This window comes from Suncus etruscus, chromosome 4, assembly GCF_024139225.1.
Source record: "Suncus etruscus isolate mSunEtr1 chromosome 4, mSunEtr1.pri.cur, whole genome shotgun sequence".
Taxonomy (NCBI): domain Eukaryota; kingdom Metazoa; phylum Chordata; class Mammalia; order Eulipotyphla; family Soricidae; genus Suncus; species Suncus etruscus.
Genome location: NC_064851.1, coordinates 98,887,137 through 98,908,552, shown reverse-complemented (window position 1 = coordinate 98,908,552; position 21,416 = coordinate 98,887,137). Strand labels below are relative to the sequence as shown.

At 32.2% G+C, this 21,416-nt stretch overlaps 1 protein-coding gene and 1 pseudogene across 4 annotated transcripts in view; one reads left to right on the top strand and one right to left on the bottom strand.

The window, feature by feature from the left end:
• PTPRK (protein tyrosine phosphatase receptor type K) overlaps positions 1-21,416 on the top strand; it is a 559,851-nt gene that overhangs the window by 521,050 nt on the left and 17,385 nt on the right. For 2 of the 4 annotated variants that reach the window (XM_049771094.1, XM_049771093.1), the window contains exons 15-21: positions 4,305-4,465; positions 11,625-11,809; positions 13,655-13,742; positions 15,296-15,372; positions 18,006-18,042; positions 19,568-19,665; positions 20,386-20,502. In XM_049771094.1, the coding sequence (XP_049627051.1) occupies positions 4,305-4,465; positions 11,625-11,809; positions 13,655-13,742; positions 15,296-15,372; positions 18,006-18,042; positions 19,568-19,665; positions 20,386-20,502 (763 nt within the window). Of the gene's footprint in view, positions 1-4,304; positions 4,466-7,342; positions 7,379-11,624; positions 11,810-13,654; positions 13,743-15,295; positions 15,373-15,564; positions 15,583-18,005; positions 18,043-19,567; positions 19,666-20,385; positions 20,503-21,416 lie in introns of all 4 variants that reach the window. The other 2 variants (XM_049771091.1, XM_049771092.1) reach the window with 2 other exon arrangements.
• LOC126006148 (peptidyl-prolyl cis-trans isomerase NIMA-interacting 4-like) lies at positions 336-811 on the bottom strand (annotated as a pseudogene).

Below are 21,416 nucleotides of genomic sequence, written 5' to 3'. Positions count from 1 at the left end.
TTTTAAATATAGAATTAGAGTAGTACTTCAAAGAAAACCAGATCTTTGAGCTCACATACTCCATTGATAAAGTTTGTTTTAGAATAACCTGAATTAAAACCTACCTCACAGGGTCGTTGTAGGGAGTATGGTATAATAAGAACCAGGCTAATTGAGTGGGACCGGCAGATATTACAAATGGTTTTATCTTCCCGTAATTTGCCAACTAACAAAGACTTGTGAATCTGAAAGTTAAAGTCCGTTGCCACAAAACCTTTGTCCTCTTATGCATTTGATGGTTATATTATTTTGAAATATGTATAAGCGACACAGACCTATTTCAAATAAAGCTTTAATTAAGCATGTTTTTCTTTTTGCCTTGAACTGACAAACTTTATCATTTTTACTTTTTTTTTCTTTTCTTTAAACTTTTCATACATTGATTTTCTCCCTTCTACTATAATAGTATGATAAACAAATTTTGTCTTAACTGGAGAGTGTGTAAACACAAGTTTATCTAGACCACTCATAGGCAAGGCAAATGCTATTTCTTGAAATGGTCCTACCAGAGAGCCTCTAGTCATCCAACCCAAATCACCGCCTTGCTTGGCTTTATCTTCACGAGACTGTGTGGCCACTTCGTTGAATCACATTCCAGACTAACTTTTCCATGGCTTCCATAATTCTTCAATGTTTTTCGCACAGAATGTGCCTGACCATTACTGAATTGCCACCACCTTTGGGACCCTGAGCCTTCTTTCAGCACTGTCACTCCCAGTGGCTCCTCCTCCTTTTCCCGCTTTCCCAGACAGCTTTTTCCTTTGGGAATCATCTCCAAAATTCACTGATGTATTTTCAGCTGCTTAGTAGGCTTACAAGGCTCCTTCAGGTCCCATGAGTATATCCAACTGCCTGTAATTCTTACATTCTTTTTCTTCATTCCCTATAACTTTTTTGCGGAGGAAGGTTTCTGGACCATACTGGTGACGCTCAGGGGTTACTACTGGCTCTGCACTCAGAAATCGCTCCTGGCTCGGGGGAGTATATGGGATGTGGGGATCAAACTCGGGTCTGTCCTGGGTTGGCTGTGTGCAAGGCAAATGCCCTACCACTGTGCTATCACTCCGGCCCCACGTCCCTATAACTTTTTAAGAAATAAATTAATTATTAAATATTTTATAAATTAACATTTTATAAATTAGTATTTTATTCTTTTGGAGGGGACTTTGTGTCTGGCATTACTTGGGTTACTCATGGATCTGCACTCAGAAATCGCTCCTGACATGCTCAGGGTACCGTAGGGGGTTCCCAGGATCAAACCTAGGTTGGTCCCGGTCAGCGAAAGCCCTACCATTGTGCTAGCTCTCCAGCCCCAAAATATTTTATTCTTGAATAAAAAGGAAAGATTGGAAAATAATTCTTAAATGACTCATTTGCTATTGTAGTTTTAAAATAGCAACACATTTGTGCCATTTATTCTTTTACATTTACACAACTAATGTTTCACACTTAAAAAATAGATGTTTTATATTATTGTACACTGTGTATTTTGCCAAGTTTTTAAAAGTTCAAGTATAAAGATTTAAAAAAAAAAAACATGTGTTTTGGCAAATTTTAAAAGGGCCAGTTTTAATGTACCCCTGGGAACCAAGTCATTCTTTATTAGCTGAATTAAGTTATTGTAAATTAGCTTATTAGTGAAATAATACTGGACAAGAACTCATGTAGTTACACTTCTATTTCGTGCCTTTTGCAGTGGGTTAATCTGAATATTAAATAAATTAAATTGAATTAACAAATTAAAAGTACCAAATTATACCACAGCTCTAATTTACTCTTTTCAACAAGCATTTATTGAATAACCTGAAATGTTTTGCTACATGTGATATCCAAAACATGAGATGTACTCAGTGCTAGATGGCCTTCTAATAGAATATTTGAAAAGAACTTACTTATATTTAGGTACTAAAATTTTCAATATTATTAGTAGCAGTATTTTAGGCATACAAAGAATACTTGGGAGAAACTTATTTTTAGGTACTAAAATTTTCAATATTTCTAATAGCAGTGTTTCAGGCATACAAAGTTTGAACACCAAACCCACCAAAATACACCTGTTCCTCCATGGATATCTCCAAATTCTCTCTCATTCCCCTCATCCCAGCTCTTGACAAACTCAGTTTGCTAGACTGACTTTTGCAGAGATTTGAAAGAATCTTACAATAATATCTAGACAAGGGTAATATGGACCAAAAAAAAAAAAACTGGGCTCATAAAAACACTCTAGCAGTGAAACCTAGCAGGGAGACAAGATGTACTGATTTTGGTTAGTATAACTGAGACATCTCTGATGAAATGAGACAGAAAGAAAGTCTGCCAGATATTAGAAGTAAATGAGCAAAAATAAATAAATAAATATATTTTATGAAACCTGGAGTTCAGCTTTGAAAATGTACAGACTAAACTGCTCCTTGCTGAGGTTTCCTTTCTGCCATACACCATTTTAAAAATCAGAGTCACTTGGAAAAATTTTCAGATTTGTGACTCCTTTTTTATCTTACCTCCTTGACTCCTATTTTAAAGCTAATTTTAAAATCAGAAACTAAGATCATATGCCAGTAATCACTTAGGCAGTTTTTCTTTAAATTGCTCTCCAGATCTTCTAGTTTCTCACCCCCATTCATGATATTTTACTATTGGCAGCAACATTCTTCTATGTAACCTGTCTGAAACCCCAATTTTGTGTAAATAGCCCAGGAAAAGAAAAGAAATAATAGCTCATTGCAAACAGAATGTAACGATAGTAGTCATAATACTGGTGGTGCTGGTGTTAGTGTTGGGGGAATTTTTCTCTAACTTGGTCATTATTTTCATATTACTTGTGCTGTTCTTTTTTTTTTTTTTTCCAAAGACTCTAATGCCCTTTCCTTCCCTAAATTTTAGTATATGATTGCCTGTGTCAGATCTGCCTTGTCAATCAGTTGTTGGGTGTGTTTATTATATGCGGTATGTTGAGTGTTTATCTTGAGAAGCCAACTGTTATTCTCACTAAAGAAAAATATTCTACATAGGAGTAGTTCTCAAATTGGTAATTATTTTTAAGAAGAAAATTTTGAAGATAAACACAAATATTTAAATGAGCCCTTTAAAAATTCATCACATGTTTATTCTAGTACCAATACTAATGAGAATCAGAAAGATATATTCTATCTAATAATCTAGCTGAATAATGCTATTAAGACAACTAAAGAATACTTCCATGGCAACATAACTACTCTCATAAATCTAGAACAATCTGGCTACTGTAGGCTTTTAGAATGCCTTTATTTATATCATATTTAAATTATATGCTAATGTAATATATATTTATCATCTCTACTAATTTTCTTCATTGCATGTTTATGTGTATGTTCATAAGAAAACAGGTCCTACTTTATATCCTCAGTATGGAAGATAAGGATACCAGTTTTTGAGTAGGTCAAAAGGATAATAACTTCACTAATTTTTAAATCCCTTTTTAATTTTGTCTGTTTCATATATAAGGCATTTCTGTGGTGAATATTTTTCATGACATTTTAATGTAAATTTTGCATTTGACCCTGTATATAATTCATAATTTTTCCACTAATGTAATATTATTAGATTGCATTTAACCTTTTTTTAAGGTCTGTTTTCTATATAGTTATGTTAATCCTGTACACCCTTGTGTATTAGCATTATCTCAGTAGTGGTTGATTCTAAAAGCCTCCATATTAGGTTCAGTTTAATGTTATCAATATAGTACAAAATATGTTAATACTGTGCATGTTACCTTTTTTACTGAGTAATAAAACAGTGAAGATAAGGACTCTTGTGTTCTATTTTAATAGGCTTCTACCTAAAATAATCTTGATAAAGTAATAATGTTATTCCCCACAAGTAGTAATGTTATTCCCTTTTTCTAAAAGTTGATCACAAGAATTAATTACCCAGAAAATAAACAATACTTAGCCTTAATCTAAATTTTTCCTGAAAATTCTATTCAGGAAATACATATTATTGTTTCAATAAAATATATCTATTTTCCCCACCCCAAAATATATCTATTTTTAATAACAAAATGATGTTTGAAATGACAATGTGAAAGTTCAGAGTATCTATAATATTTTCATAATGACCAACATAAGTAATGTTTGTCAAATTTAATTCCTACAATTATGAGCATTTCTTAAGAGTCTTTATGGCATATCTATGTTCTTATCCTCAGGCTTTCCTACTACGTACTTCAGGTGTCAGCTCTTTTCAAAGCTCACACAAAGGTTTTTCTTTTGTATTTGCCTTGGCAGCAAGCTTGCTAAAAAACGCAAAGATGCTATGGGGAACACCCGGCAGGAAATGACCCATATGGTGAATGCTATGGATCGAAGTTATGCTGACCAGAGCACTCTGCATGCAGAAGATCCTCTTTCCATCACTTTCATGGACCAACATAATTTTAGCCCAAGATGTAAGTTTTCAGACTAAGCCCTCTCTTAATTCTATGGGTTACCTGGTTTTTTTTTTGTTTGTTTGTTTGTTTGTTACTTTGTTTGGGGGTATTGGGTCACACCTGGTGATGCTTAGGGATTACATTTGACTCTGAGTCCAGAATTATTCTAGGTGGAGCTCATGAAGACCATAATGGGTTAGAAAGTACAAGGCCTTACCTGTTGTACTGTCTTTCCGGACCTCTGTATATTACTTTTTGAATAATGAAATTTAGAAAAAAGAGTAACACTTAACAAAACAAAGAAAGCAATTTTGAAAGTCATCAAACTTGTATTAGACCTTACTAGGTTTCAATCTAATTGATTTTATTACTGTCTTATAAAAGATATTCTAAATGTGTATGTACCCTTCCAACTATTCTGGCTTGTACCTGACCCTGGTTTGATTTCTAGCATCATAGAGTCTCCTAAGCTTTGCCATATGCAACTCTGGAGATTCTCTAGCACCACCAGGTGTGGCCATGAAGCACACACACACACACCCAATCCCTTGGTAATGGCCTTGGGCATTCCTGCACTGAGAGCCTGAGCAACATTAACCTTTAAACTGAATCACTGGCTTGTTAAAAATAGAATCATCAGTATGCCTGGGACCCCTCCGCTTCCCCAGACCACTGCTTGAAGTTCTCTCTACTCAGCAAAACTTCATGATCGCCTATTATCAAAATCATGCATCTCAAAGTTTATTTTTCTGATAAGTTTTTATCTGGTATAATAAGGTTACCTCTGCAATGAAAGGAAGTATAACTATTTCTGGGAATTAAAGGGATATTTAAGCTTTTCTAGTAAAATTTGCTAAATTGGGGCTGGAGAGATAGCATGGAGGTAAGGCATTTGCCTTTCATGCAGAAGGTCATTGGTTCGAATCCCAGCATTCCATATGGTCCCCCGTGCCTGCCAGGAGCAATTTCTGAGCATGAAGCCAGGAGTAACCCCTGAGCACTGCCGAGTGTGACCCAAAAACCACAAAAAAAAAATTTGCTAAATTGCTGCACATTTTCAGTACTGAAAAACTATCTATTGAGAAAATCATCCTACTTTCTCTTAAGTATCTAATGTGAAATCCAAAATTTTTCTTTCATTAGAGTGAATAGTGAAGTCTTCTCACCTAACTCCATAATAAGAAATTCATAATGGGGACACAGCGGTACAGCGTTTGCCTTGCATGCTGCTGACTTTGGGTTTGTTTCCCGGTATCCCAAATGGTTCCTGAGCCTGCCAGGAGCACCCACTGAGTGCCACTGGATGTGGTCCAAAACACAAACAAAAATTCATAATGGGATTGAAAAATAAGTCAAATGGTAGAACACACACTAACATGTATAAAGCCTTGAATTTGATTCCTGGCATCATCTAGCTTCTACAAAAACCACTCACTATAGCCTTGTGGCCTCCAAATTACTGGTGTTTTTCTCTTGTTGTTCGTTTGTTTTTAAGCAATTCCTAAAACTTTCCTGTTTGTTCAAAATATTCAAATTATGTACTATATCATGACAATGACTTAAATTTTGCCAGCAATCACTTTGTTATAAATCATTTTTATTTCTTGTTTTTATTTCCATTTGTATTTATTTTTTTATTTTCATTTCTTATGTCTCTTAAATATCTTAAAATCATTTTCATTTCTTAAGTCTCTTAAATTTTAAAAAAACATTGAGTAAAATTATTCTTGAGAAAATCAAGTCATGTTTATTTGGAGCTAGGTCCACAATTTATTCTGCCACCAATCCCAAAATTGCATTGTGTCACTAATATTGCTTTGTTTTTCCTTACTTGGAAAACATTTATGTAAAGAAAAAATAGAAATATTATTTTCTATATTATAAAAATTGTGTAGTAGTATTGTGGAGAAAATAAATTATTTGCCAACTGCATATATATTTGTTTTATTTGTTTTGGTTTTGGGGCCATACCCAGCTAACACCCAGCACCACTTGGCTCTGCACTCAGAAATTGCTCCTGGCAGGCTCAGGGACTATAGGTATATATGGAACCAACTTGCGTTGGTTCCAGGTCAGCCGCATACAAGGCAAACGCCCTGTCCACTGTGCTATCACTCTGGCCCATTTTGTTTTGTTTTGTTTTGTTTCAGAAAGGAAAGGTTTTTTGTTTTTTTTTCAAGCATTTCAGCTTTTGGAAATTTTCAGTAATTATTGGCTATAAATACAGCCTATCATTTTCTGCTTTATATCTACACAAAATTAGAAGTTAGAAATGCTGAGTCATTTTGCAATTTTGTTTGTCATGATCTAGACTAATCATAATAAACTTTCTATCTATTTTATACTAGAAAAGATAAAGAACATAAAATATTGTTTAAAACCAGAATTATAGGTGAACTATTTTTCTAACCTTTTGATTTGATATTAATTAAGGAAGTGAAAGTATTTTTGTTCCTTAAACTTTTCTATGGTCTATGTTAGTACCATATCTGGAAGCATGGATTCAGTTGTATAACTTCAATTTTCATTTATGAACTTGGAAAAAAGGATTATATCTATTTCCTAGAGTTATCTGGAAAAAAATTCCTGCTAATGAGTATTTCTCTCAATATCTTCAGCTTGCTAAATCTGAAATATGTAGTTCTTTTTTGTTGTTGTTTTGTACCCTAATTTTATCATCTTGATAATGTCATTGTCTTTCTGGCATTTGAAATTAAACTGAGCTATGATGTTTTGAAATAACGAAAGCTCAAAAAGAGGGTTTAAACTTTGCACAGTTTGTAGTAATCAAATAAAGTGTGATATATTTCTTAAGAAGGCGTACAATCTAAAAATAAAGATGTAAGAAACAACTTTAGGTCAGTACATTCCTTCATGAGCTTTGTCTTCCTGCAGTGCCCAATGATCCGCTTGTGCCAACAGCTGTGTTAGGTGAGGCCCCAATTCTTTATCATCTCTATTTGCATGGACCCCACCTTATTGCATGGACTTTAGATCTGTCTGCATGGTAATTGTTTCCAGTGCAGAAAGCAGCTTGATTTCATAAGCATAGTTATAGTTTTATTAAGACTAATAACTATTTATCACCCATGCTAAAGCAACACATTTTTTGTTTTGTTTGTTTGTTTGGGCCAAACCCAGCAATGTTAAGGACTTACTGCTGGCTCTGCTGAGGAATCACTTCTGCTGGGGATTAAGGGAACTGCATGAAGTCCTGAAGATTCAGGACAAATGCACACAATGCAAGTGCTTTACTCACTGTACCATAACTCTGGCACCAGCAATGTATTATTTAGTAATGAATCATTTGGTTTGGACTTAAAGTAAAATGACCCTCAATTTATAGCTAATTTTATATACTCCTTTTAGTAAAATGAACCAAATGTAAATATATCAAGTGGATCATGTTACCTGAATGATTTATTTGTAGCTAAAGGAAAGGGATTTTCTTAATATTTCTGATTTTACAACAATGGGGGAAGATAATCAACAGGGGATATTAAATATATATACATTTGCTATACCTTTATTAAAAATATTAGAAATTGGCTTAGAGAAATAGTACAGTGGTTAAGACCTTTCACATGATCTTCCTGGGTCAATCTTAACACCTTATATGGTTCCCTGAGCTTTTTGATCCCTGAATGCAAAGCCAGGTGTGGCCCAAAAACAAAGTCAAAAAACTATATTTTAGTAAGATATTGCCAAAGAGTGTATTTGCTTTACTTTTATTTAAAAATCTAAGACAACTAATTGCATGGATTTTTTAATTATGTTATTTAAAAATAGAATAAGTTTTATTTCAGTTTTTACACCATTTTTTGATTATATGTCAGTGTATCATGGCTGGCTGGCTTATATGTTTACAAGTTTGATATGTTTCTAATACTTAAGGTTTAAGCAAGTAAATATGGAAATTTCCAGACTAAACACCTTAAAATATCCCATCTCAGTTTATATTTAAGTTCCTTGTTGTACATAAACTTTAGCTTATATTTTTACATATCTCTATTGACCATGGATTCACCATTCATTTACATTTTTAAAGCATGTTGGAATTCTATTAGAATTTTTAAAGTCATATTTTCTAAAAGAATCTGATACAATGTTATGTTATTGATTACATTCTCCCTTGAATGTCTATACCTGTAGTGGCAGAAAAGTGACAGGAATTTGTCCTAAAAGGTAGCCTAATCATGTTAGCAGTGGCCAGAATTATGTTCATACTTAGGTGCTATCAAAATGTGACCGAAAAGCACCTTCTGTTGAGCTCTGGAGAATGCTTTCAGACATCAACTAATGAATAAAAATTAGTATAAAAATTAAAATGGGGAAAAATAGTTGCCTAAGAGTTAAAATGTTATTATAGTACTAATCTAAGAACACAATGAATTGGGCCCAAAATTTAGATGTCCTGTGGACTCCTTACCTTATTTCTTTGTTTCCCCATCAGTAAGATTGTATAGCAATTCCTACCATACATTTCCCACGAAGAATGATAATGCATGTAAATTTTGCAAACTGTAAAGTTTAGGCAGTTTTATAGTTTCACTATGAAAAGAATATTAATATTTAATTAAGTACATTAAAGTTAACAAAATAAAGTCACAAAATTTGTTCATATAATTGGTAATTATTTTATTTTATTTTGAAAATCAAGCTAGTTGGCTAGTGTTTTATATAAATATTCTCTAAAAGTTAAGCTTTTCATTTATCATATTAGTCTACAAGTGATTTTTGCATTTTTCATCATTCTTAGAAGTATGCTTTACATGTTTACAGTTGTGCAATTTCATCTTTATAAAATAATTTTGAAATAAATATTTTATATCTACTTACTGATTTAAAATGGCTTAAAAACTTTTCCTATTGATTCATTTATTTGTTTTTTATGTTTTACTGCTTCATTGGGTTAAAGTCCCTATAACTGGTAAGTGTATTGCAACAAACTGTTGCATATCTTTCCATCAAGGACATATTTGAAATTATGATTCTTAAATGTGTAATAAGGCTACTGACTAGTACATGTACTTCTCATTAATACTAGTCACATTATTAGGTGATTTAATGAGGTAGAAATGTATTAAAATTAAAAATTCATTGTTATTAATAATACTGTTCATTGTACTACTGTATGAAAGCTAAAAAGGCACTGTTTTTCATGCTGAGACACAATCATGTATGATTTAATATATAAGTGGATTGGTGTTTCTCACTAAATGAACATCTTACAATTGTAAATATTTCCAGTACCTACAAATGTAAGCTCTGGTGCTATACCACAGAGCCCTGACCTTCTTATTTCAATTTAAAGTGTTGCATTTTGTTTCTATGACATTATTTGTCCTTTTTGCCCTGCAACTTAGACTGATATTTCATAACAGTGCCCAAATTGGTCTTTTTTAAATTTAATTTTACTGGTAACATCTACTTTTTGTGTCATCTTATTAGTTGTAATTTTAGCAAAGCTGGGTTGATGAAGTATAGAAAAAAGAAAAAACTTGCATGAATCATGATTGCTAGCAAATGTTTATATGTAGGGGGACGGGTGAAGCTTTGATAAAGGACATTAATTCAGTTGGGTGGTTAAGTCACAACCAGGGGTATGTTTGATTCAATGTGGTATTTTTAGAAGTAAATGAAAGAAAAATGCATTCAGCCTAATAAGAGAAAGTAAAGTAAATGCAATCAAGCTAAATTATAGAAGCACACAAATCTGATTGTGGGGTTCTTTTTTTTTTTTTTTTCCCTTCTCCAGGAAGAAAAAATGTTTATCATGGGGACAACAATTCATTTTTTGCCATATCCTATTTGTAGAGTTGGTGATAGAACAGGCAAATGTACCAGCACTTGAAATATGTTTAACTGTTAATTAAATATCATTCTCTACAGTATGCATTATCATTAAAAAGAAAAGTTCCCCTATGAGTGTACTTTCTCTTCTGTTAATGAGTATAGCAATATCATGCTTTTCAAAGTAACATACATTAAAACATTTGTTTTTTTAAAGTGGTAAGTTTAAATGTGATCAACATAAGCATGCTTCTTATTGTAACAATTAGTTCTGTGATCATTAAAATAATATTTATTCTTCATAGGTAAATGTTTTTGTTCTTTTCTTCCTTCTTATGACAGAAAGACTTAGTGCCTTTGTGTTAACTTTATATAGCACAGTTGGGACAGGCCCTACCCTTAAGAATGAGTGTTGAGGGATTTAAATAAATTTGGAACATTCTCATAATTATTGATTTTTTTGCATACCACCAGCATTAGGAATAAAAATGCTCTGTGTCTCTAAGCATATGTCTGTAAAGTATAAAATATGCCTATATACTAAGTGTTCAGTATTTTATTAGGAAAATAGATCAGTAAACAAATGTTATGGAATACATAGTAATGTAGCAGAGTGATGTAGTGCCGTGTAGGAGAACAAGAGGACCTAAAGAAGGAACTGGTCCACTCATTGAATGAACCAGTGAAGGATTAAAGATTTCCAGGGAAGTTGCCACATGTTTTGCTCTGAAGATAATTATGTTAGCAAATAAAATCAACAACACTAATAATATGCCAGAGTTATAAAAACTGGGTATAAATACCTACGTAAATTTATTAGCAAATCTCATGGGGCCAAGAGTTGGCCAACAGAATGCCCATATTTCTGTGTCTTGAGTATGTTGTGGTAAGCATCCCTGGGAACTGGGGCATGGTAGAGCCACAATAAAGATAAAGATAGCCCTGTGGTGAAAGATTTGGGATTTGGGTGGGAAGGAATTTTCTCAGCTTAATTGACTAAGAAATCACCTCTCCAATTGACAACTTGATCTCCTGACCCCACTCTATATGCTTTGACTGCAGATACAAGAAAAAGTAAGAACTCAACAAAATATCCCATTTATACTTTGAAAAAAATGAATCAATATCTGTCTTTGTCTCACAGCATCTGTTATCTTGCAGATATGAACACTATGTGCTCTGACCTCATACCATTAACTCTGAAATAAACTGCTTTGTCTTTTTTATTGTCTTTGTCAAGCCTGCTCTAGGCCTATATTTATATTTCTTTTCTCTTCCTCTTGTTATCAGAAAGATCATAAGGTCTTAAAATCCTTGCATAAATTTTATATTAAACAAGATAACTTTGTCTTTTTTTTTAATCTTCTGGATCTGAAAATGCCAGATGAGAACCACAGTGCTACAGCTGAGTCCAGTCGCCTACTTGATGTGCCTCGCTACCTCTGTGAGGGTACAGAATCCCCTTACCAGACGGGACAGTTGCACCCTGCCATCAGGGTAGCAGACTTGCTGCAGCATATTAATCTCATGAAGACATCAGACAGCTATGGTTTCAAAGAGGAATATGAGGTGAAAATTTCAATATATTAAGCATTATTTCTAATCATGTTACTCAGTAGAGTTGAACTTTTTTCCCTCCCTTTAACCACAATGGAATACTCCTTCTCAATCCATGTTTATAAATGTTTCATGTGTATGTGTGGAATTTAAACAATTGAAACAAAAGAATAGTTCCCATAAGAGTTAGCTATGTAGATATGTTGCATACATGTATATACACATATAGGCACTCAATTGTATGGGTCTATATTTCTTCTAAAAATTTGTTGAATTTTATACTTTGTATACTGTTTTGAAAAAAACACTGTCTCAGATCTTTTATTTCCAAGACCAAATTTTTTTTACAACACAGTACCTGAATCTAATTGTACATTACGGATTCTATTATTTGAATGACTTAAGGGGTTTTTATCTTTAGCTTGTTCACTTTCTGTTGAGAAATGCAGTGTCAGCTTTATCTTCCAAATGTACTTACTTATCACTCTTGGAGTCTGTTTGTGAATTATTGGTTGGGGTAAAAGGAAACCGAACACTGCAAATGCAGCCAAAAGAAAAAGGTCGGATATTTTTCCAATTTAATTTCCCTTTTCTACTCAAACTTAAATATCAGGATTTATACTGCAAAGTATGTGATTTAAACTAAATATTCCAGTAAATATAGTAGGGCAAAAGAGAGAAAGAGAAGAGAGAGTGAAGTAAATATCTGCTTCAAAGGCAGATGGTGTGGGAAATGAGCACTAGTGAAGGGTGGTGAACATTGGATGGCTGAAACTCAACCTTGAACAACTTTGTATCCATGGTGTTTTAATAAATTAATTAATTTTAAAGGGGAATGGACGTTTTTTGCTACATTTCTCTTACTGAAGAAGTATCAGGGTAAAAAGACTGGGAAGGAGTTTCTTCCACTGCTAATGTGTACCATCTTTCACACATTAAAAGTGAAAAATCAACACTGTCTGAGAAAGACCACTCAAAATACCTTCTGCATAAAGTCTATATTCATCTGACATCTAAAGTCTAACATTTCATGCACATACTATTTTATAACTTTGATAGTGACTACAATTCTCTTTTGCAGATTGGTTTTAGCAGAAACAAAATGCTTTGGTTACAAAATTGCATATTTCAGGAATTAAAATTTTCTGCCAAAGCTAGCTCTTTTTGCTCATTTCATATGTTTGACTACATACCTCATATCAAAGGCCCTGTGAAGATTATTTGCTGCATTGAGTAAAGTTTAGATTAAGTTCAGTTTTGCAAAAGGGATTTACATTACTGTATTTTACATTACTGCATATTATGAAGTGATTAAAACAATCAACAAATTTATATATGTACTTGAAACATATAAATAGAAACATTTAATAGCAATGGTAACTTTTATTTTAGAGACTTGGTTATTTTTAAGATTTTCAGAGAAAATAAAAGACAATAAAAATATAAAATATTGTAAACTTAAGGAGAGAAACCAGAGGTTTGTGGGATTTTTCCCCAATAAAAAATGCTAAAGAAAACTCAGATAAAAGATGTTCACTAAAATAGTTTTGAAGTTTTGGGCACTTTCGTAATTCTATCTCTAAAGTTATAGTGGTCTTAAATTTGATGTAATTTTAAGGTCTTTTTTCTTTCTCTGTTTTTGTTTCTGTCCTTAATTCCAACTCAGTGCCACTCCAGATGAACAATTAAAGACTCCTGAAAACAAGCTTTGAGGTCTGAAAGCAGACCTTGTTTACAACATTAGGAGTTCCTTCTTCTAAGAATGTGATTTGCTGTTTTTGGACTTCAAAAGAGATAAGCAACATTTAAGAGAAGGAATTAAATTCAGTCTGCGTGTTAATTTTTTTTTTTTTACAGAGCTTCTTTGAAGGACAGTCAGCATCTTGGGATGTAGCTAAAAAAGATCAAAATAGAGCCAAAAACCGATATGGAAATATTATAGCATGTAAGTTCTCATGAGTATTGAATGTAAATATTGTGGGCTAAAGATATATTATAAGTGATTCTTTACATGACTCTTTTATGATTTTAAAATTTATAGAGAACTTGAGAGAAAGTTCTATCTATAATCTTTTTATTATTAAAGTAACATTGGCTGTTGGTAGTGACTTAAAATATCATCTTTAGTAAATAAATTGACACAGATATTTTACTTTGGAAATGTGTTGGTTGACTTTATGTTTGTATCTAAATACATTGAGGTATTATTAACAATTGGGAATATCAGGATAAGAGAATATTAATGTTTTCATTGCTCAGTTGCTTAACACTGCACATATACCAGGTGAGAGTATTACTGTGTTCATATATGTTTTCCTTCCCTTGAGTCATAATTTGAATATGGGATATGACATTAAGACATTTGGGTATTGGAAAAGTAAATAGTTTATTATATAAAATCCCCAGATTAGTATGGAACTTTTATAAATTAGTTTGTAGTAATCTACTGATTTTCTTTCAATACATTTATATACATATATATTTTACATATATATCCCACTTTCCCACATCAATAATATAGCCAAAGCCCCAACTATTTTCCCCCATTACTTTCCTTTTATCTTCTTCCTTCCCATCTTGATTTCTTTTCATCTCTTCCCTAATCTTTGAGGTCAAGGGTGATTTAGGTAACCCCCTTTACTACATGACATCTTAGCTACAACCCCAAATCTTTGTTGATGGTATTGATGTTGAAATATTATATGCCTAAAATTAAAACTCACAAAACAATAACTTGGCAAATCACAGTTCTGGAAATTTTTTAAAAAGTTGTTTTTAAAAAAACTATCATGTATACAACTTAAGTTTTCTTAAATGATCTTGAGTCCAATTCAAAATTAACCTTGACTGTCAAAAAGCATTGAAAAAGTTGAAATTCACTCTAATTTGTAGCTCCTTTGACATAAAGTACAGGGAAAAACATCTCACCTAAAATCATGCCTAGGAAGCAAAATTAAAAATTAAAAAAAAAAAATTTTAGGGCCCAGAGAGATAGCACAGGACCAAAAGTGGTTGGTTCGAATCCCAGTGTCCCATATGGTCCCCCATGCCTGCTAGGAGCTATTTCTGAGCAGACAGCCAGGAGTAACCCCTGACCATCACTGGGTGTGGTCCAAAAACCAAAATAATAATAATAATAATAATAATAATAATAATAATAATAATAATAATAATAATAATTAAAGCAAATTCAGTTTTTAGAAAAGTCCTTGGTTCAGTTATGATTCATCATGTTAACGACGGTCCTTAAAAGCTCTTTTAACTCAAAAATTAATAGTCATTGAGGCTTTTTTAAGGTTTTTTTGACATATTTTTATCTGTAGTAACTTATAGTAATAAGCTTATAAAAATTCTTGTATTTCTTTAATAGAGTAATGTTCAAGAAAATTTTAATAGTATATTACAAAAAGTTGTCGTCAATTTTTTAAATTTATTTTGAGACAGATATTAAGTAAATTTGGCAATTAAAATTTTAACTTCTACTATTTAAAAACATAGATGATCACTCCAGAGTAATTTTGCAACCTGTTGAGGATGATCCTTCGTCAGATTACATTAATGCCAATTACATAGATGTAAGTACTTTTATAGTTACTTATGCCCAATTTGTTGGTTTATATTTGTGAATCTTTTTGCTAATTACCTATAAATCAATTGTTAGATTTTTAAAGTAAAGAGCGAACTGTACACTTTTCCTTGTTCTACGTCCCAGTACTTACTGACATTGTTGTGCTTTCTTTCACACCTGACTTTGGTTTGGGCTGTAGATATGGCTGTACAGGGATGTAAGTACCACTACATGTAAATAACGGCACCCTATTGTAAATATTTAATATAACTACTTTTAATTACAGTTTCTACTAATGCTTACAACTAGTTAATTCTGCATGCTTCACCTAATTAGCCTCATACAGTTTATGCTCATCTTTTATGTAACTACTTTACATGTGTAAAAATCTATTTTATATCCTTTCCTTTTCTATGTCTAGAAAAACAGGACCCATTTTTAGCTTTTGACAAGTTTATTATGTACTCGAGTTTTATTTGTTGATGATTTCTGTTTCTGGTGTTTATCTTACCCTTCCCCAAACATATGTGAGAAGCTGGATAGTATGATGTGTATTAGTGTTTCTTCAATTTTAGTCTTTACATTTAATTTCTGATGTTACAAATGAGTGATAGGCTATTTTGTGATAGAATACCATGTAGTATTGGCTTGTAAAGTATTAAAATTATTAGTCAAAATACTAAATTGTCTTTATATAAGATACATATCACACATATATATCGAATCATATTAATCAGTTTATTTTGATCATATAATCCACTGTTAAGTTGTTGCTATAAGTATGCTTATATGTGAGTTAATTCATGGAAAGTAATTGTCAAAGAAAAGATAGGATTATGAGTGAGGAACTACATCACATTACATGACATATAACAAGAACAATCTTGTTCCTGGTGCCTGGTTGAAAAAATCACACTGGAAAGGCTGTACTACTTTTTTACTTCCTCAATTTCTTCATTTTACATTGGGGAAACTAAGAGAAATAATTTTATAGCACTATGAGTATTCAGTGAACTAATACATTTGAACATTTAGCACAATTTCTACCAGTATCTAGTATGCTAACCACTCATTAAAGCACCCAGCTTTTAAAAAAAAATAGTAATTCAAACCTATGTTGCTAAATTAATTTCAAATTTACATTAGTAGGTAGTCAAAAGGTAAAAATTTTAATTATTGCAACATTTATAAATACATATAATTAGGGACCAGTTTTTTCTAACTTCCATAGACATTTTTATCAAGTATAGTTTTATTAGATATCACCACATGGAAAATTGAGCTAAGGTTTTAGAATGAAAAAATATCATTTCTCTGACAATTTTCTTTTTGTTCTTTTTTGTTTAATTTTCACCTGGTTTTCTGCCAAAATATACACACTGATGCCTTATTATATAATGCTTTGTGGTACATATGGCAACATTAATTCTAAATGAGACTTCATTGTCTTCTTAATTTTTTGTGTAGACTCCAGTGTGTTTTGGTTGATTATTACACAATTTTCTAGTTTTCCTCTTTCATTGATATTTTATTCTTAAAAGGTTTCTTCTGCAGTTAGTACATTTTTCATGTAAAACAGACGAAATTATTATAGAATCTGGGAGAACAGTTTCCATAAAGCACTGTGCCAAGTTGGATTATTAAGAAATAGAAAAATTTCAAATTTACAAACATTAATGCTCAACTTATTAAATTTTAGATTTGATATTTCAGTTTTAATACTTTGTATGTGTAGAGTTGTCCATAAAATATGTGAACAAATTATAGTACCTTCTTTTATTTTAATATTCTGGTAAATACACTCAAATTCAAACTTAGCCTCCATTTTATGGGCAATTAACATTTTTGTAACTCCTATTATATTGGAATTTAGGCCAATTGGATAATATAACCAAAAATATTTTGGTAAAATATTTATCAGAATGATTTCTTTATTGGAATAATGGTTAATGTTTAATTACATAGGACTCTTGTCAAACTAAGAGAAAAAAGAAATCCCAAAACTTTGTGTGGGATATGATGCAGTTTTCTCAGTTCTGCTTTCCCTATATATGTGTGTTTCAACAATTATGTGTGTGTAGTCAACACACACAAAATAGTTTTGACAGATTCCTAAACATATTGTACCATAGATATATATTTTTTAAATATCTCAGTAGGGCTTTGATTTGAGGCACACATGCATTGTCCAGCTCTAACATTGGAATGTTCTGTTATTTTTTTATGGTTCTAATATGTCGTTGTCCATTTGTAATGCAGTGTGTTGTACTTTGGGATGATAAAAATAAGTTAATATTTTTAACACAAGTTGACAGGAATGAATGACTAAAATTTTCATGAAGGCATAAACATTTTAGTAAAACCAAACAAAATCTGTGAGGTTATTCCCTAGCAAATCAAACTCAATTTTACAATCTCTATTCTAATCAGAACTCTTAAAATATTTCCTTTTTGTTTTATGTTTACCTTTCAGATAACCTAGGTTTGAGAAGTGAACTATTGAGTTCACTACTCATTTCTGGACTTTTTACTGTAACTTAAACTTAACAGGTGTTTGTCTTCATCTTTTTATGCCTTCATTCATTTATTTCTGATACTGCTATAAAGTGATAACTGAACGGATGTGTTCTCCTATTTTAGGGCTACCAGAGACCTAGCCACTATATTGCAACTCAAGGTAAGACTTTAATAAATGTTGTAGAACAATAAAGCTAGCATCTTTATTTAATTTTACAAATCTTATGTGAATTAACTTGGAGAGAGTTAACACAGCTCTTTATTTGTATAAGCCACTATATTTTTTCTATGTAAGATATAAGTCAAAGCTGGAGTAAAAGAATCATTGCTACATTCAGTCATTGGTATTCCAGAACACTAATCAATCAGTTATGCTGAGCAGAGAAATTACTTATTTTTGATGAAATTAGGAGAGTGAGTCAGGTAATTGCCTGTTTTCTTGAAGTGTATTCTATCAGCTTGAAATGTACTACTACCCAAGATCAATGTTATTATAATCAGACATTAATCTGCCTTCCACTGATTTTTTTTTTAAAGCCAAAATGGATAAAATAAATTACTAAGTGGAACTTCATTCAACTAATTCATCCTGGAAAGTTAAGGAAAAAGGAGGAAAATCTTATAGTGGGAATTGAGAATAAAAATATAAATAATAATAGCAAAAAAACTTAGTTTCACAAATTGGCTATTGACCATCAAAAAGAAACTTGCATCGCTATTTTAAAAAAAGAAGAAAGTAAAACAAAGCTGTGTTTTACTCTTTTAACAAAGGTCATTTCTCAGTGCTTTCACATATCTTTGGAGTAATGTGACTATAATTATAAATATATAAAAATCAGAAATATAAATATTTTGTTTCATAAAACTAAATGCTAAATATCTGCATCTGTTTGCAATTTGGAAGTCCTTCTACTGTTAAAGATTAAGATATGTTCTAGTAGACAGGATTTCTTCATCAACCACATAAATACAGACTGTTAAGTTGTGGTGCTATATTTTATTGATAATATTTGCTTTGGGAAACCAGAGAGATAGACGAAAGGTAAGACTCTTCCTTTGCACACAGTTGACATTTTTTCAATCTCTGGGACCGCAGATGATCCCCTGAGCACAAAACCAGGAGTAAGTTCAGAGTTCCAACGCATATGGCCCCAAAACAAAACAAAGATGTGTTTGATATATGGATAATTTAATTGTGACACATAATTTCTTTTTTTCATTTATTTATTTTTTCATTTATTTATTGAAATAAGTTGGTGACATAAGATCAGATTAGTAATAGTGGTATCTTCTTTTTTGTTTATTGGTTTGGGGTCCACATCCAGCGGTGCTCAGGGTTTACTCCTGGCTCTGCACTCAGAAATCGCTCCTGGCACACTCGATGAACCATATAGGGTGCCAGGGATCGAACCGGGTCAGTCCCAGGTAGGCTAAGTGCAAGACAAATACCTTACCACCATGCTATTGCTCCAGCCCCAATGATATCTTCTTAATTGAAGGTCTAAAGAGGAAGTTGGGCATAACCTATGTAGGACTTGTCTATAGTATAAATTTAGATAGGAATTTAATTTAAATACTTTGTGTTAGACTTGACTTTTTTTTATTTAATTTAGTTTTTTTTTCTCTTAAACTTCATACTGACTACAAAGTATCTTTAATAACAAGTGCAAATGACATTTTCACAGGTCCAGTCCATGAAACTGTGTATGATTTCTGGAGAATGATTTGGCAAGAACAATCTGCCTGCATTGTGATGGTGACTAATTTAGTTGAGGTTGGCCGGGTAAGACTAACTAACTAATAAATAAATAAATAAATAAATAAGTTACGTTTTGTTTTGATTTTGGTCAGAATACATTGATTTAAGTGAAATAGCAAACAGCATACTGAGGACTAGGGAAATAAATCAAAAGGACAAATATGCACCTTATACTCTGATCAGAGCAACCAATCACTACAGTATCACCAGGTATAAATGCCTTAGCTGCTAACCTGAAGGACTGAACATTATTGGGAACACTCCACGAGCATTTACTGAGAGGCATGCCCCACCAAAAATGGGCTAAAAATGGAATATCTGTCACTTGTTTAAAAATTGCACAGGCACAACATTTCAAATAATTGAGCCATGCATTGGTTCTTATATGCTGTGACATTAAGCAAATGACATAAGGAAAACCTTCAAATAATGTCTTTTCTTTCAATGTTGGCAGGAATTTTATTTTATCAGTATTATAATTGAATGGTATTATTCAAGAAGTTGATGTTCTCGATTTTTCCTTGAGTAATAAAATAAGATTTGGTTTTATATTAGAATATAATTGCATTATCAAGGTTTTATGTTTTTATGAGTCTACATAGTCTGTTTATTAACAGCCATTTATCTCTTTTAGAGACATATTCTAGCTATTTAAACAGTGACTTAAAGAATTACTGCTAAAATTAAATTGTCTTTGCTAATGTATATCATATATTCAGGTTTATTAATCTATATTTTGGGTAGGTTAAATGCTATAAATATTGGCCTGATGACACTGAACTTTATGGTGACTTCAAAGTCACATGTGTTGAAATGGAACCACTTGCTGAATATGTAGTTAGAACATTCACCCTGGAAAGGGTAAGTACCCTAAAATTCTGTCTTGAGATGTGTATTAGAACTGCTTTTCTCTTAAAATTGAAAGTTTATTTTAATGGTGACATGAAATGCATTAATTCTTTTACTCATTCCATAAATACTTCTCTGAGCACATACCATGTGTTGAACATATTTCTAATGCTTGGACCTATGACCAGGATCATGTCAGATCCCTGATATTGTGGAATTTATAAACTATTAATCAGATATATGCATTGACATATTGGCAATGAGAATAGGAAACATTGCTAATGTAGAGAAAGGAAGGTATTAATGTGAGTAAAAAGCCTGGGGAAAAGTAAGAGAGCAGCATAACTATTTCTCAGGGAAGATTTTTTCTGACAGAGAAAAGTGTCATTTTAAAGCCTGAAGGACTGAGTTTCAAGGATATTATCATGAGAAATAGGAAATACTTTAGGGTAGTCAGAGATACTGAGTGAAGGGGGAAAATAAATTGGAGATTGTCAGAGATATCATAGAGCCAGTAAAGTGAGGTTTTACAGGCTGTCTGATGAAACTATATGAAAAGTGAGGTAGGCAAGCCCTGGAGGGCTTTGAGTCCAGTGGAACATCATCTGACTTTTATTTTTAACCAAATCATAGATTAAAGCAGAGTGGGCATTATAAGCAGACTATGGCAGAACTAAAAGCAGAGGATTCTGTTGTTACTGGAAATCTTAGTAACTTTGAACACATAAAACTGGAAAATTTTTTGTACTCCTGAAAATTTTAAAATCACATGCACAAATAAAACCCAGTGATTACTTAATATATTTTAATTTAGAATGTAGATACAAGTAGAAAGGAAAATATTAGAATTCCCCCAAAATGGGACTACTCATTGTTAAAAAAATGTTTAACCTTGGACCAATAGACCTTTTTTCCTTTCAGTTCAG